This window comes from Dromiciops gliroides, chromosome 4 (assembly GCF_019393635.1).
Source record: "Dromiciops gliroides isolate mDroGli1 chromosome 4, mDroGli1.pri, whole genome shotgun sequence".
In the NCBI taxonomy this organism is placed as follows: Eukaryota; Metazoa; Chordata; class Mammalia; order Microbiotheria; family Microbiotheriidae; genus Dromiciops; species Dromiciops gliroides.
Genome location: NC_057864.1, coordinates 367,617,730 through 367,636,514, shown reverse-complemented (window position 1 = coordinate 367,636,514; position 18,785 = coordinate 367,617,730). Strand labels below are relative to the sequence as shown.

General features: G+C 38.0%; 1 protein-coding gene across 1 annotated transcript in view; it reads right to left on the bottom strand.

Annotated features, from left to right (window-relative positions):
- ENPP3 (ectonucleotide pyrophosphatase/phosphodiesterase 3) overlaps window positions 1-18,785 on the bottom strand; it is a 133,454-nt gene that overhangs the window by 73,039 nt on the left and 41,630 nt on the right. Inside the window, exons 8-12 of the mRNA XM_044004360.1 lie at window positions 17,238-17,317; window positions 11,194-11,313; window positions 9,383-9,492; window positions 8,377-8,442; window positions 5,502-5,574 (exon numbers count right to left, since the gene is read on the bottom strand). Coding sequence (XP_043860295.1) covers window positions 5,502-5,574; window positions 8,377-8,442; window positions 9,383-9,492; window positions 11,194-11,313; window positions 17,238-17,317 — 449 coding nt within the window. The remainder of the gene's footprint in view (window positions 1-5,501; window positions 5,575-8,376; window positions 8,443-9,382; window positions 9,493-11,193; window positions 11,314-17,237; window positions 17,318-18,785) is intronic.

Below are 18,785 nucleotides of genomic sequence, written 5' to 3'. Positions count from 1 at the left end.
TTCTATTGCTGAATCCCAAATACTTCTATTGAAAGTAAGTCATCTGAATGAGTGAAAGAAACATGGGAAGAAATGTATAAATGGATGTTGACTAAAATAACCTGAATCTGAAGAATGATCCCCACAGTGCCTTGTTGTTGTTGTTGTTCAGTCATTTTCAATCATGTTGGACTCTTTCTGATGCCATTTTGGGCGGGGGGTTGGGTATGTTTTTTGGCAGAGATAATAGAGTGGTTTGTCATTTCCTCCTCTAGCTCAGATGAGGAAACTGAGATAAACAGGGTTAAGTGACTTGCCCAAGGTCACACAGCTAGTAAGACTCTGAGGCCATATTTGAATTAACGAAGATGAGTCTTCCTGACTCCAGGCTCAGTGTTCTATCCACTATGCCACCTAGCTGCCCCCACCACAACAGCTCCAAAAATGTAAATGAAAAGAATCACTAATGACTGAGATGAGCAGAACCAGAAGAACATTGTACACAGTATCATCAACATTGAGTGTTGATCTACTGTGATGGACTATATTCTTCTCACCAATGCAATGGTACAGAAGAGTTCCAGGGAACTGATGATAGAAGAGGATCTCCAAATCCAGGGAAAAAAAAAGAACTGCAAAGTATAGATGCTGAATGAACCATACTATTTCTTTTGTTTTTGGTGCTGTTGTTTTTCTATTTTGAGGTTTTTCATCATTGCTCTGATTTTTCTCTTATAACATGACTAATGCAGAAATATGTTTAATGTTATTTTATTTATATATATATATATATATATATATATATATATATATATATATATATATATAAAACCTATATCAGATAACCTGCTGTCTAGGGGAGGGGGGAGGGAGGGAGAAAAATCTGAAATTGGAAAGCTTGTATAAACAAAAGTTAAGAACTATCTTTACATGTAACGGGAAAAAAGATAAAATACTTTATTAATTAAAAGAATCACTAAAAGGAAGCCCTAGTCCAAGTAAATGAAAAACCAATCATGGTCCCAAGGTGCAGATAATAAAATATTCTTTCTTCCAATTAGCAGAAAGAAGGGAGACTACAGGGACGTAATGTTACAGACGCTATCGTCACATCCATTGTTTTTGCTTAACTGCTGTGATTGGTTAAAAGGGAAGGTTCAGTTATGTACAACAGGAATCTATGTCCACCAAAGACTATAATGTAAAAACAGAAGGCATGGCTGAGCTATTGCTGGAAGAGGCAATCTAGTTCAACTTCCTCATTTAACAAATGAGGAAACTGAGGCATAGGAAGTCTCATTGACTTGGGGTATTAGAGGCAAAATTTTAATCTCTTTCCTCTTACTCCAGAGCCAAAGCTCTATTCATTGTACCACACCGCCTCCTTCAATAAAAACTTATTATTTTTTTTAAAAGGCAACTCGGGGGCAGCTAGGTGCACAGTAGATAAAGCACCGGCCCTAGATTCAGGAGTACCTGAGTTTAAATCCAACCTCAGAAACTTGACACTTACTAGCTGTGTGACCCTGGGCAAGTCACTTAACCCCCACTGCCCTGAAAAAAAAAAAGGCAACTCAACTAGATTAAAAAGAGGTGGCATGACCCTGGTTGAGGTATTGCAAGATCTCCATACATCTCCAAACATTTGCATAAGCCCACTGCCCAGACACCTGGGGAGCACATTTTTTTCCCCCTACTAGCTGGAACTTGGCATATAGGCATGCACCACAGGTTTTCTTACTGCTGGTGCTGCCCCTCTTCTCCTTTCCCTCATCACCCATCATCCTGCTGAATAGAATGGGAAGCAGGATTTCTTTTCACCTTTGTTTTCTTCCCTGAAAAATAGTATGGCTCTACTTTTAGTCATTATTTTTTTAAATTTGTTGGAAAATATTCAAGGTATTAAAATTAGGGGAGAAATTATGAGATTTACAGTGATTTTTTTTCACTTAATCCAGGTCCTCTGTAGAACTCAGTCTGATTCTTTTTTTGGTTCTTCCTCTTTTGCCTAACTGATTTCTCTATTCTCTGAATTAGTCAGACCATTCCTTCCTGGACAAGGTGTTAAATCTAGTTCCAGGTATCTAATCAAAATATTCAGCTTGGAAAAGCTAGCAGGCATCTATTCCACCCACCTTTACCTTTAACTAATCTCTAAATCTTTTAACCCCTCCCCACCCCCTCTTACATATTTACACATTTTTTTTTTTTGCTAGCCTACAAGGTACACAAATCATTTCCCTTACCCTATGCATTGCGAAAAGATCAAAATAATATTACCTCTGATTTCTTCTATATTGATTCTACACTGTAACTGATTTTATGTTGTATTAATTTTATAATTGGGTCTGCATTCACTTGGCTTAGTTGAGTTCAGGAATCCACCTAAATTAGCCTAAAGTTACTTAAAGTGAAAATTATCTCTCATGCCAGTATTCCTTAAGAGACTTCATGAATATCTGTTTGTTTAGCCTCACACAATTATCATCCCCAAAGGTATATTTTCTATCCTTACCTGCCCTTGGGTCTTATCTCCCTAACAAACCCTTATAAGCACCAGGGAATCTGCTAACTCAGATACACAAGATGCTGATGGGTCCCATAAAACAATTTACATTCCATAAGTATCTGAGAGGAATAATGACTAGCCCCACAAGGGTGTGCTAGCCTGCTGTCTTTAAAATAACCAATCATATTGTCCCCAACCCCATTATGCTACATACCCTATAACCCATTGTATTGTCTTCCTTACCTATCTAACTCTGTATTCCCCAAAACCATATTAGGAGAAGTGAATCCTAACTGGGGGTCTTTGGTCATTGAGAGAGGCCATTGATCCAATTTATTGGTTACTGCCTGACTAATAAATCTATCATGCTCAGAACATTGTCTCTCGGTTTACTCTAATTTTCAAACGTAACTATGGAGTAGAAAAGAGAACTGGAGAAGAGGGGATTGTATGGAAGTGAAAGATTTGCCTGGCTAATCTCCAATCAATTTTTCCCCTGTAGTTCTACAGACCTACAGGCAGCCAATCAATAATGTCAGCCATTGAAATGTTCTTTTACCTCAGCAATAAGAGTGACTCTACTGACTCTGGAGTGAAAGAACCAGTCTTAAGATCTGGCCCCTAATGCTGACTGCTTGGACAACTCACTAACTTACTTGGGTCTCAGTTTCCTCATTTTAAAAATAAGAGAGGGTTAGACTAGGTGGTCTCTGGGCTCCATTCCAGGTCTAAAGCTATGATTCTTTGATCTTCTCATAGACATATTCATTATTAGTTATTATACATTTTGGTATAGATGTAGATATAGGTAAAAATATAGATTCAATAGCTACAGATTAGATATGATGTGGATATATAGATGTAGACAGAAACAGAAATAGCAATAGGGATGGGTATATAATAGATACGATGCGAAAATAACAAAATTAATATTACCCCTAATTTCTACCATAAGAGTTTAACTGATGTTATGCTGTATTAATTTTATAATTGTCAGCTTTTCCTCTAACTTAAAGTTACAAATTAACTTGTTATCATTCCCAAAAGATATATCATTAGTCCTTACCTGTCCTTTTACAATTAAGATGGCTCTTATCTCTATAACAAACTTTTCTGGGCACAAGGAATCTGCTAATTCAGGTCTGCAAGATGCAGATAGGAACTATAAAACAATTAACATTCCTTAACTGTGATGAGACAACCTGGTGGCACAGTGGATAGAGTGCCAGACCTTGAGTCAGAAAAACTCAACATGGGGCAGCTAGGTGGCACAGTAGATAAATTGGCCCTGGATTCAGGAGGGTCTGAGTTCAAATCTAACCTTAAACACTTGACACTTACTAGCTGTCTGACCCTGGACAAGTCGTTTAAGCCTTATTGCCCTGCAAAAAAAAAAAAGACTCATCATCCTGGATTCAAATAAGGCCTCAGATACTTACTAGCTGTGTGACCCTAAGCAAATCACTTAACCCTGTTTACCTTAGTTTTCTCATCTGTAAAATGAACTGTAGGGGCAGCTATATGGCGCAGTGGATAGAGCACTGGCCCTGGATTCAGGAGTACCCGAGTTCAAATCCGGCCTCAGACACTTCACACTTACTAGCTGTGTGACCCTGGGCAAGTCACTTAACCCCAATTGCCTTACTAAAAAAACCAAAAAAACAAAAAAATGAACTGTAGAAGGAAATGGCAAACTATTCTAATATCTTTGCCAAGAAAACCCCAAATAGGATCAGAATTAGTCAGACACGACTGAAAATGACAAAACAACAAATTGTCACTTTCTTTAAAATCACTAATCATGTTGCCTCCACCTCCATGATGTTGTCTATCCTTTAACCAATTATATTCTCTTCCCTACCCACCCAACTCTCTATTCCCCAAAAGTATATTAAGGATGACAAGCCGGTCATTGAGAGAGGCTATCAACACAATTTATTGGTCACTGATGATTGTGCTCAGACAATAGTCTCTTAGTTTACCTTCATTTTCAAATGTTAACATATGGATATAGATATAGAAAATAAAGATATGTAGGCATAGATGTAAATACAGATACAGATGAGAGGCAACATGGCATAGTGAATAAAAAACTAGGCTCGAAGCCAAAAAGATGTGGTTCAAATCCTGCCTCTGACACATACAGATTTTTTTGACCATGGTTAAGGCTCTTAACCTCCCACTGATCTAGGCATATCTTTTAAGACTATATGTTGCATGGAAGGCAATGAATTATATTGGCAGAAAGAGTTGCCTCACTATGGAGTTCTCTATACTAGTGAAATAACCCAGTCCTTATTCCTATAGATTTATTTACTTGTGTGTGTGTGTGTGTGTGACACACACACGGGATCACAGAGTTGGACATAACTGAAAAGATTGAATGAACATATACCTGTGTATAGATAGATATAAATTACATATACACCAACGCTCTTGGCACACAGAGTGAAAATATGTCCTACCTATAAGAGCAGAATATAAGTACCATGGTGACTAGAGGCATCTGCCTACAAACTAGACACAAGACAAGGGAATTACACTCCATTTAGTTTGCCATAAGCCATCTTTGGATTTCAAGAGTAAGTACAGTACAGTACCCAACCACACTGCATTCTTGATGCCAAGACAAAGTGATGAATGATGCCAATTGTCTGATCATTTTTATAGATTTAACCATTTTACTCTAATAAAATTTTAATATAAATGTCTTTTTCAGAGGTACATTGTACAGTTCTACACCTTACAGGTTGTTTTTTTTTTTAAATATCACATAGGTAACATAATCCAATGGGGATGGGCTCTAGATTTGTAACTTCATGAATACAAGGAAGTCCCAGGTAATGAAACTCCCTCAGGGCACATTTTCTAAGCAATTTATATTCTTAGAGCACTGAGATGTAAAAAGGTATCACATAGCTAATGTGTCAGGCTTGATGATCTTTCTGACTATAACATGTTGCCTCTCTATGACCAAATCTCAAACATTTTTAATACAAATAAATAAACATACATTACCACTGACTGGTCCACCTGCATGTCCAGCAGAATCTGGCTCTTCTATATATAAGGTAAGAAAATCTGGTCTAGGGGTAAGATTAAGAGACAAGTCAATTTTTTCTTACTATCCACCAAAGAAAAATTCTTTTTAATGCAGCTTTATAAGAAAATACCAGTCAGACCTGAAAAATGGACCTGTAAACATCTGACTTTGTCAGCATATCCCCTTTTTTCCATCTGAGTATGACAATGGGGCACCTTTAGACACCAAGAGAGGTAAGGCTTTAAGAGTTACTATCATAAGTCAGAAGATAGCCATAGCAACCAAGGTTTTTTGGTCTCCCTTCATTTCTGACCATGTTACATCACTGACCCTTTGCTTCCTATCATTTTCCCCAACTATTACCTATTTGGAAACAGACATGGATTTGGGGTTGAAGGACTGGGGTCACATCTCCATTCTGATATTTAACTATTTGACTTTGGCTAAGTCACTTGACTTCTTCAGTTCTTGGCTTTCTCATCTATAAAATGAAGGGAATGGATTAGATGTTGGGTAAGGTTCCTTCAAGCTCTGAATCCAATGATCTACAATTCTATATTTTAGGGTTCTTGACATATTTCAGGCACTCCATCTGTCTCCCCAGACCATTTATTCATAGTTTTACTCCAGTATTTTGGAAATTTATAAAATATTCATAAATTTGCAGAAGGGGAGGAAAGAAGAATGGGAAGGTTTTTTAAATTATACTGGGAAAAATGTGGAATGAATGAAGGGATAAATGGATGAGACAGTGGATTCTGAAGAGAAAGAACAATTATACTCTTATTTTGCTTCTATTTTTTTCTATCAAAGATTATACTTGGCCTAGAATAAACAAAACAAAATGGCCCTTATGGAGTTGAAACCCTTAAAAAGGGAAGAAAATATAAGAAGGCCTCTAGTTGCCCTTGAAGAAATCAAATCACCAGGCTCTGATGGACAGCATCCCAAGAGAATGAAAGTAACTAGAAGATATGATTAATGACAGGAATCTTTCAAAAGGCTATTAAGAACAGGAGAGAGACTAGAGATCTGCAGTAGAGCTTTAAAAAGGAGAAAGAGAATCAACCCTGTGAAGAGTAGACCTATGAGCTTAGACAAAGGCCTAGATGTCAGGCTTATCAAATTTTCAAATGACATAAAGCTAGGATAGCAAATATGTTCTGATGACAAAGTCAGGATCCAAAAATATTTCAACAGGCTAAATAAAATACTTGGTCAACTGTAAGTAGATGAAATGCAATAGGAATAAGTTATAAGTGTTATAATAAGCATTATATTCAAGTTGACACACAATTTTTCAGGTACAAGTTGGGGTAGGACTAGCTAAACAGCAGTTCATCTGAACAAAAATGACTTGGAATTTTAGGGGAGTTAATAATGTAACTTGATTGCCAGAAAAGTTAATGTTAGAGCACATTTTGTTAAGAGAGATATAATGCACTAAAAAAAAAAAAAGTGGGGGCAGCTAGGTGGCACAGTGAATAGAGCACCGGCCCTGGAGTCAGGAGGACCTGAGTTCAAATTTGGCCTCAGACACTTGACACTTACTAGCTGTGTGACCCTGGGCAAGTCACTTAACCCCAATTGCCTCACTAAAAAAAAAAAAAAAAGGGAGAGAGATATAATGTCCAAGACTTGGGGTTGGGGAAAACAATTCTGTACTCTATCCTGATCAGACCATATCTGAGGGACAAAAATTGTCCAGTAGACCATTGACTAGGTACTGCTAATAATTAGTCAATAATGTAGAAACATGTAACTACAATTTATTCACTTAATGTTGTAACGACAGTAACTCTACAGCAGGTGGCATCATTCCAAACGTTACAATGTGATACATCAACAGTCAACGGTGTATCTGTCAAAACTTAGTTAACAACATTTATATAATAAGAAAAGAAGAAAAATGCCCATTGGTCACATAGAAGTTGCTAATCCTTAGTACCAAAGGAAAGTATGTGTTCTTATTAGCATAGTCATTCCCCACTAGATCAAAGGGAACTATATTTTCCCTGTTAGATAAGATTAAAGAGTAGATTTCCTCGGAATATCAAAGTCCTCTAAGTCTCTTTTTTTTTCCAATCATAAAGCAATTAGGGGCCATGGAGAGAAACTGGAGGAAACCACCCAAATGCACATTGATCCTGAGCTAAAACAACATATAACAAAATGGTGAATATAGAACAGGTCTAAGGAAAAGCAGCAAACTAGAGAGGTAGAGTTCAATAGGAATGAGGCCCAGCCAGTGGAGCAGTGAGAGGTGTTCTTGCTGAGCCCCAACCTAAGGAACAAGAATTGACCAAGAGTGTTTCTGTTTCCAGGATAGACATTCTATGCCCTTTTGGGTGTAGTGGACTTTTCCTTCTGACTTACCTTGCTATTTTACTTTAGTTAAATGCATGCTGTTTAAAACAAATTTTATTTGATTTCATCTGACATAAAGATTCGTCAGAAGGGGGACTCAGATGGGTTTGAATAGATGCTAACCCAAAATAGCAAACTGGACTTGGGAAGCAGCAAAGAGACTCAAACCCATATCCATATATCAGGGTTTGAGTGTGAGCCATGGTATATTTATATCTTTTCATTAAGACTGATCTGTTCGAGGGCAGCTAGGTGGCACAGTGGATGAAGCACTGGCCCTGGATTCAGGAGGACCTGAGTTCAAATCCAGTGTCAGACACTTGACATGAGCTGTGTGACCCTGGGCAAGTCACTGCATTGCCCTACCAAAACCAAAACCAAAACCAAAACCAAACAAACAAAAAAAAACTGATCTGTCATATCAAGTAATCATCTTAATTATGGCATTTTCTTCTCTTTATTTGATGTTAGCAGTTACCTTTCAGATTCTGGTAGGTCAAGCCATTTCAGGACTGTAGAAATTCTCTCTTCAAATGGAACAGAGCTAAAGGAAATAGTTAAGAGAAAGGAAACACAGGATCATAATGAGCATATATGCCTACCAACATGTTAATTAAACAAAGAAAACCTGATATTTTCCAACATGAATAATAATACACTTAGATTTGTATTCTTATAAGTAAAATTTATATATTAAATCTTTCTCAAAAGAGAGTTGTCAATAGAATTGAAAGAGATGGGGGCGGCTAGGTGGCGCAGTGGATAAAGCACCGGCCCTGGATTCAGGAGTACCTGAGTTCAAATCCGGCCTCAGACACTTGACAGTTAACTAGCTGTGTGACCCTGGGCAAGTCACTTAACCCCCATTGCCCCACAAAAAAAAAAAAAAGAATTGAAAGAGAACTCGATCTGAAGTCAGTGCACCCAGGCTGAAATTCTAATTCTGCTCCTTTCTACCTATGTGACTGTCAGCAAGACACTCAATCTGGGCCTCAGTTTCCTCATATGTAAAATGACATGGTTGGACTAGATGACCTTCATTGTCCCTTATGGCTCTAAATCTGTGATGCTATAATCTCTCTTCATTCCTTTTAAAAAATCCTTCTTACTCGATTTCTTTTTGTCTTATTCCAAAAAGTTTGAAGAGACAATACTAGTGTTTACAATCTAAATCCTATTAATCTTTCCCATTTAGGAAAAGTTGGGGGGGGTGGAGAAATAGATTGACCTCCTCTAGAGAATGGGGGGAACAAGGGGAAATAGGAGACCAGCCCAATAGAAGAAACCTTATCTTGCCAACTAAAATCAAAAGGTAGAGAAATGTCAATACTTCAAAGATTTGTGATTTCATCTGTGTAAGAACCAAAGATGGAATTCCCTCCATTAATTTAAGACAACTCTTGGAGAACTAACTGCCCAGAGGAAAAATTACACAAAACATAGCTCCCTACTCAATTGTTTCCTACCATAAAGGTATTACTTACTTGCTATAATTCATGTAATAGGATGGAAAGGTGCCATTAATAGGTACATCAGAGCCTGGCCAGAAGTAGGTGGCAGCCTTCAAACCTTGATACATAGCTGTTAGCCAGATCTGTAGGAAGATGAAATTCAAAAGCTTACTACTAATCAAAACTTTCGATTTGTAAACTTCCAGGAAGCCTGAAGTTGATCAAGGAAAAGCCTCAAAAATAAATGTTAAGGATTTCTATTAACATGAATAAGGGGGGGTTGAGGGCAATGAGGTTAGTTTCTACACATGATTCCCAATCATGTATGCTTTTAATTTTTACAATTATAATAATTCAAATATTCCAATATCAGTGGAAATAGTGAAATTGTTTTTAATTGTAAGTTTATAAATCACTTATTTAGTCAAAAATATTGTTATTTTAACGATTAGAAAGTAGAGTGATTGACAACTTTTAAAATAATTTATTTACTTAAAATCACTATTCTCTTATCCTATGGTATTCAAAATGGTATGATTTTTCATTTCAAAAATTTTTGTTTACTTAAAAATTACGAATACCATTGAAAAATGGTACGATAGACTGGTATTTTAAAAATCATTTATGTATTTAAAATAATTATTTTATTATTATAATTTATAATGACAATTATATGAGATTTTAAAAATCATCCATTTATTTAAAGTTCATTATTATTATTCTAATATAATTAGAAAATAATGATTAATTTATATATAAAAATCATTTAATCATCTAAAATAATTATTCTATTACTCTCATATCAGTGGAATTCTAAAAATCATTTAGAATTACAAAGTTCCCAGTGATAAGAAGTGCCCTTCACAGTTTTAAAAATAAATATTGTTTGTAAAGATTAAAGCCACCATCCAATAGTTGACTTATAAACAAACATTAGATGATTTCCAGAAAGCTTGGCAGGGAGTCATTTTCAAATCAACAACAGCACCTTCACAGGGCTCCATTCTTTGCCCTATTTAAAGAATAATGTAAGAGATGGAGTGCATTAAGAGTTTGACTTGGGTTTTTCAGCAAACCATCGCTCAGGTTGAATGTAAAGAGGATAAAAAGAAGAGGGAAAATGAATGAAGGGGTAAATGGATTTAAATAGCAACATTGGTCATTTAGTTTAGCTATAAGAAAAATTTCAATGTATAACATTATGTCTTGGATCTAGTAGGTGATTGGTAAATGCTTGTTGAATTGAGTTTTTTTCACATTGGACTGATCACCAAGTAATTTGAAGGAAACTCTCATAATGATGATCTTTAAAAACTGGACAGAATGGGGCAGCTAGGTGGTGCAGTGGATAGAGCACCGGCCCTGGATTCAGGAAGACCTGAGTTCAAATCCAGCCTCAGACACTTGATACTTACTAGCTGTGTGACCCTGGGCAAGTCACTTAACCCCAATGGCCTCACCAAAAAAAAAACAACACAAAAAAACTGTACAGAATTCCATTTTCAGAAGTTACCAATTTGAGGCTCTGCTTGAAAGTAAAAGCTAGGAAAGATCAATCAAATGACCCCCACTCCCTCTAGTTTCCTAATAATACCACAACGAAATTATTATCTATGAAGCGGTTTCAACTATCAGTCTTGAAGGATTGTGGTGTTTTTTTTTAAATCAAATTTTGTAAATAACATTTTATCTTACTCATAAAAAAATTACAAAGATTGAAGTTTACAAAAAAAAAAAAAGACTGAAGTTTGCAGGGACAAGTCCCTATGGCTTTTGTGCCACATATAAGATTTACTCTGTCATGTTAGAAAGCAAAGATTACATTTTGGATATTGGATACCTACTGGTTGGCCATTCCACCATTCTGGCTTGAATTTCTCTACTGAAGAAAGTGAAAAGTTCTTGTTAAGATGTACATCATACATGTTATTGTCAATGATGCCATGGGATTCTGGATATAAACCCTAAAATTAAAAGAAATCAAAAGGAAAAGAAATAAATTCACAAATAGAACAGATAGCCCAAACTTGGGAGATATAGTTAATACACTGAATGACAGATTCAAGACCCAAAAAAGATTTTGGCAAGATAGACTAAAGGGTCAAATCCAACTGAATGGAAATTAATAGGAATGAAGATTAAAACCTTACACTCAGGTTCAAAAGATTGACTTCATAGGAGCAAGACGGGGAAGCCTTGGCTGGACAGCAATTTCTGATAATCATCATAAAGAGTTGTCTTTTGGGGGACAACTAGGTGGCACAGTGAATAAAGCACCGGCCCTGGATTCAGGAGGACCTGAGTTCCAATCCAGCCTCAGACACTTGACACTTACTAGCTGTATGATCCTGGGCAAGTCACTTAACCCTCACTGCCCCGCCTCCCCCCCCCCAAAAAAAAAAGAGTTGTCTTTTGGTCCCGTCTCTTCTTGTCTCACATGACAAAACAAAGCTCCCCCACCCCAGCTGCTGCTCAGACAATGCCAAGACCATTTGCTGCACTCCAAGTCCTCTAAAAGGGAATGCTAACTTCTGAAGAATTAGCTTTTAAGAAGCAAACACCGGAGACTAAGATGGTCTTTTTTCCCAGTGTTTTGGTTAGATGTATTCAGTGAATGGAGGCTCTCCCAGGGTTTATGGCCCAGGGAAAACTATTTACAAACCTCTTCCTATGGAATCGTTTCACAGAATGGGACAAGGTAACTTTTGGCATTTACTTCCTGGCAGAATAGGTTCCATGCTAGCCCCACCTCCTCCACCCCCTACTTCACAGAAATATTGTACCCCTTATGATATAATATGGAATACTTTCTCTAAGAACTCAAAGGCATTTTTTTTTTTAGTGAGGCAATTGGGGTTAAGTGACTTGCCCAGGGTCACACAGCCAGTAAGTGTTAAGTGTCTGAGGCCCAATTTGAACTCAGGTACTCCTGAATCCAGGGCCAGTGCTTTACCACTGCGCCATCTAGCTGCCCCTCAAAGGCATTTTTAATATTAACCACCAGATTTTCTAGATCAGATAGGGCTCAGGGAACACAGTAAATTACATTAGTTCCTTAGTAATTATAATAGAAACATTTATAGTTTATGGCTTACAACACACTTTACAAATATTAATTCATTTGATCCTCATAGCTGCCCTGGAAGGTAGGTACTGTTAGTTATTATCCCCATAGGATCACACAGCTACTAAATATCTGAATCCAGATTTGAACTCAGGGCTTTCTGACTCCTGGTCCAGAATTGTATCCCTTGTACTACCTAGCTGCCTTGTTCTGGACCCTAAGTCAAGACTTGTGGAAGACCCTTGACCTGGTAGATCAACTTTTAGAATGTTTAGCCATGCCTATCAGCAATGGATTAACCTCATACAGGAAGTCATCAATCTATTTGTGCCCTGATAAAAATGTGCCCACTTGAGGTCCTATTTTCAGTTATGGCAAAAACTAAGTTGGTACCCATAGTATTTCCCCAGCCTAGCTGCTGGTAGCCCAAAGGTCAATTAGGAGGGAATATATGCAACTGGCAAAATAGCTATTCCAACTCTTGTTTCTCCAAGTCTACAAAACACATAGGAACAGGCTGGACTAACCAACACCCTGGGGAAAGGCATCAAAATAGCATCCCTTTCCCATGATAATCATTTCCTACAATGCTCCTTAAGGTCCACCTGCCCTTGACCCTAGAAATCAAACCTCCCGACCTCCAGTTATTGCAAGTCTTAGTAGACTCAGAGGCCCTTGCAAAGTTTATGGCTTAAATCCTTACTCCTGCATCTTTACACCTTCCTCACACCTCTTAAGTTGTAAGCGAACTTAGGGACCATTCAGTCCAACCCTCTCACTTTCTATATGACAAAACTGTTAGGCCCAAGGAGTTTAAATTACTTTCCCAGGGTCACACATATAAGTGGCAGAAAAGGTATTTGAACCTATGTCATAGGATTCCAAATATTTCCCCTGAAGTGTTACCTCTTTAATAAAAATGATAGCTTCCCACTTTGAATCCAGTCCTATAGCCCTAAAGTCTGAAGACTAAGGCCCCTGAATTGCATAGTCTGGCCATTATATAGGACTCAAAAAAAAAACATGTTCAATTCTCTGAACCACCAATTCACACAAGCAAATATTTATTAAACACCTACTATATAACAGACAGTCTCTGAGATGTGAGGGATGGAAAGACAAAAACTAAACAAGGCCTGCCATCAAACCTAAAACAGATATATGCTTTATCCAAAACAGTCCCCTGGGTAGACCCTGAGCTAAAGCTCCCAATCCTATCTAACCTCCACTCCAAATTCCAGTACAAGACTTTTGGGGTATTTTTATCAAGGTCTGAGATAAAGTCAACCTGAAACACACCATACAGTCTCATGATTGATCTGGTCTTAAGAGAATGAATTCGTGATCAAAATCTGTTGACCATGTTATGCTACAGTTATGTGATCCTGAGATTAAAAAAAAAAAAGAAACAGATTCATCTGACCTTTCTGATACCTCTACCAGAATCTAGATATAATTTATGAAGAAAAGCACAGAGCCTTAGCACTTCCATGATTATGGATCCTTGAATGCCCTGACCATAAGGGACATACACAGTTCAATAAACCGGACCTCAGGGAAGACAATATAACCTGATTTGGGAATGCAAAGATCAAAAACGGACAATAGCTTTCCAGACCCAGCATGTCCTATATAAAACTGGCAATGGTCTTAGATTTGTGTGGTACCATTACAGTAATTCAAAGGTTTAAGAACTCTAGGTTTTAATACTTGCTGGTCTGGAGAGAGTAAGGGTGGGGAGGATTTTCTCAGTGTATCTTCCCTCATCTACTCTCAGGATCTCACCCAGAATGCCAGATTTATCCAGATTATTCTTTAGGGCTTGTCAGCACTGGCTATTTGACAAGTTGGAGACACGCCAATGAGAGAAGCAAATTTCAGTCTCTATGCCATAGCCAGAGAAGAACAACTAGGAAAATCAGACAAGGACTTTTTTTTTCCTTGGGTGTGTGTGTGTGTGTGTGTGTGTGTGTGTGTGTGTGTGTGTGTGTGTGTGGCAATTGGGGTTAAGTGACTTGCCCAGGGTCACACAACTAGTAAGTGTTAAGTGTCTGAGGCCAGATTTGAACTCAGGTCCTCCTGAATCCAGGCCTGGTGCTTTATCCACTGTGCCACCTAGCTGCCCCTAAATAAGGACTTTTTAAGGAAGAGGGGCCTGAGTTAACCTTTGAAGGGTGCAAGTGGGTCCAAGAGGTGATGGTGAGCACTGGCTTGAAAGTCAGGGGGCTGGGCTTCAAATTCCATATCTATCACATACCCAACTACTGACCAGCTGCCTTTTTTTTTCTGGTGGATTTTTTTGGGGTGGAGCAATGAGAGTTAAGTGACTTGCCCAGGGTCACACAGCTAGTAAGGGTCAAGTGTCTGAGGCCAGATTTGAACTCAGGTCCTCCTGAATCCAGGGCCGGTGCTTTATCCACTGCACCACCTAGCTGTGACCAGCTGCCTTCTAATTGGTCTCCCAGTCTCCCAATGTGAATGTTCCTCAGGACTCTGCCCTATGCTCTCTTTCTTTTTTCATCCTACCCTTTCTTGTTAATTTTATGAAGTCCCATGGACTCATTTATCATCTATAGATACAAATGACTGAAAACTATATATCCAACCCTCATGTCTCTCCTGAGCTCCAGTAATGAAATTCCAACTGTCCACAGTATCCCTACCTATGAATCCTATGGCCATCTGAAACACATGTAAAGAAGCAAAACAGTAAATCTATCATGCCTCTTCTTATTTTACTTATGTCATTTTGTAATACTTGCTTCATTTCTCCCCAAAATTCTAGCTGATTTATGGCAAAGCTAAGTTTTCACTTGAGGCTTTACTTATAGATTTTTCTCTTCTCCTGAGTTTGTGTCTTGTACAACCCTGGCTTTACAATTTATCAGTAAAGTCTTTTATTATTTACTCATTTTTCCAGCCATACTTCCTAAATTGGAACCCTTTATTAAGTCTAGCCTCTGCATACTTCTGGAGGGAATGTTGGGACCTTGTTTTGGTCCTGATCTGTATTATCTAGCATATTGCTACTGTTTTCTCTGTTTATTGAGTTTTGTATTCTAGGGTGCGGTCTGATTGTTGACTTCCTGGTCTGAGCTTTACAAACTCCTGACTAAGGTTCTGGATTTGGGTGACTCATCTGCAGGCTTCCTCTTGGCCAGAGTTCCAATGGATGGATAGCTGCTGCCTTCGCCAAACCCCACTCCTTTCCAACTAGTTTCTCCTTAAATTTTCTGATCACTACTCAAGTTTGGTATTTTTCCTTGATGTTTGTTAAAGTATTTGTGACAGAGAGCTAGACTTTCCTGCTTCCTTTCTCTGCCATCTTTGTCTCTAAAAACAGTTTACCTCAACCCCAATCTTGATCTACCCAGATTCACATAAATAATTCACCCTACATGCTGATATATCTGATGTCACCTGGGAACTCTCTTCTTGTTGGCAGCATTATCTTCCTCTAAACCCCATTCCTAGACGTACTTGAACTCAACAACCATATATGAAATGTTGCTTGTGTGCCAAGCACTATATCAGTCACCAAGGTAACAAAGACAAAAGTGAAAAAGTCCCTGTCCTCAAAGAGTTCACAGTTTACTTGGAGGGGAGGGGTGGGGTGGGGAGGATGTTGTATGTACAAGATAAGGAAATACAAAATATATACAGAGAAAGTCACAATTTCCCTGGATCAAAATCTCTTCATTTGTAAAATGAAGGAGTTAGATAACTCTTAAAGATCCTCCCAGCTCTACATTGAGGATTGTATGATTCTAAATACAATGTCATGGGAAGCAGTGCTAACAACTGGGATAATTATATGCCCCATTGTAGTAGACACCTTCCATCTGTGAATTCTTCCTAAGTTATATCCTTCCAGTTCTGAACATATATTCCTAAGGGAAGGATGGTAACTGGGCTCATGGCAGCATCATGCTCCAAGTGCTTAAGTCAACACTAGCTATTTGCTACAGTGGAGAAATGCTAATTCAAGAAGCAGATTGAAGTCTCTTTGGTTGGGGGCAAGGAGACATAACATACAACTGTCATAAAAGACAGCTGTCTCCTGTGGAGATATTTCATTTTAAAAAGTTTATTCAGGGGCAGCTAGGTGGTACAGTGGATAAAGCACCGGCCCTGGATTCAGGAGGACTTAGTTCAAACCAGGCCTCAGACACTTGACACTTACTAACTGTGTGACCTTGGGCAAGTCACTTAACCCTCAGTGCCCTGCCCCAAAACAAAAAAAGTTTATTCATTAATACCTTGTGCCATTTTCATTATCGTGTTACATGACCAATTTCACACTGAATTTCTACCTCACCCTACCAGGATATACCTGGTCTTTGGCTTTGGCACAAAGCCAGAGACCAGTTATGTCCCAGTAGGATAAGGTAGAAATTGTGCATAGAATCTGGCATTTGTAGCAAGGAAGGCCTGAGTTTAACCCTGCCTCAGATACTTAATAGCTCTGTGACCCTAGACGAAAGTTAATCTTCTTGAGCCTCAGTTTCCTCATCTGTAAAAATAAGTGGGTAGGAGTGACTTCTAGGATCCCTTACAACTTTAAATTCATGGTCTTGTGATCCAACTTTCAATCATTCATGATACCTCCCTAATCTTCTAGATTTGCTGACAACAGTGAATCCTTTGACCTTGTTGCCATCATGGCATTCTGATTACTCTGTCTTGAAACTTGACCTTTCCCCTACAGGAACTTGCTAATTGAACTTAATCAGTGGCCCATAACATGGGCAGGACATCTTTCTTCCCTAATCTGGGCCACAAATCATTTATTTTTTCAGCTAAACCGCTTGGTTAATAACTTACTGTGACAATGGTATAGTGATTCGGGAAGGTTTTGGTTGGATAAGCTGCTCTCATGTACTTCGAATGTATTCCACATGTTTCTGCAACAAATCATATTGATATATTAGGAAGTTCCTTGACTATGAAGAGTATGTACAAATAGATAGAAATCTGGGATATAAAGATTCCAATAGAAATAACAAAAAGCCAATGATGAGGGTTCATAACAATAATGGTTTATACAAATATACTTACTATAATTAGTCTAACATCTATTCTATGTGCTTTTCTTGAACTACTACATTGAATACAGTAAAGAAAGTAAAAATTTCTGAATTCTAATATCCAATTACTCCCAACCAAGCTTTAGGTCATATGAGAAAAGACACTATGCAGAACTGAAAAGTTCTACACCATTTATACTTTAGAATGCATATTAATATGTACTATGATAGTCACAAAAATTTTAAGCAGATGGCTCAGTTTCTTTAAAATCACATTCCATATAACAAAATTCCATCATAAGATAAGACTACGGGGACAGCTAGGTGGCGCAGTGGATAGAGCACTGGCCCTGGATTCAGGAGGACCCGAGTTCAAATTTGGCTTCAGACACTTGACACTTACTAGCTGTGTGACCCTGGACAAGTCACTTAACCCTAATTGCCTCACCAAAAAAATAAATAAATAAATAGATAAGATAAGACTATGAACTGTCCTTTGGCCTTTGTTCTAGAGTATGTAAATTAGCAACAATCAATCAACCAGCATTTATTAGACATATACCATGTGCCAGGCACTGTGCTGGACACTGGACATACAAATACAACTAACAAAACAGCCTCTACTCTCAAAATGTAAGCATATGATCACATTGCTATTTTATCAAAACCTTCCTGTTTCCAAAGAAACAAGTTTCATGTCTTAGTACATTGGTTTCCTACCTATGGATTGTGTTACTGCAAGCGCCCTACAAATCAATAAACATACAGGCCTTCTATATAATGGACAAATTTTATTCCTTACACATAGATGTGTTACTATTTTTCCAATGCCTGGAGATGCTGTCATGATTACTTTGGGACCTGGCTTGTCATTTCATTAATGTAGGGAGCTCAAAGTGAAAAGCTTTCTGAGGGGGCAGCTAGGTGGCACAGTGGGTAGAGCACCAGCCCTGGAGTCAGGAGTACCTGAGTTCAAATCCATTCTCAGACACTTAACACTTACTAGCTGTGTGACCCTGGGCAAGTCACTTAACCCCAATTGCCTCACTAAAAAAAAAAAAAAAAGCGCTTTCTGAGTTTAAATCAGCACCTGCTGTGCAATTTATAGTCTTAATTACAATGAGAGGTTAAGTGACTTTCCCAGTGTTACAGAGTTTACACATGAAAGAGATGGGATAACTTGAAAACAGGTCTTCCTGACCAAAGTCAGCTCTCTATAAACTAAATATTTTAAAGTGTTATTATATATTTAAAGTATTATTGGATTGAGGCAGTTCTGGATGTTCTCTGTACTTTGTAACCCTAGAGGGTTGTCTGCTTCACTGAGAACTCCAGTGACTTGTCT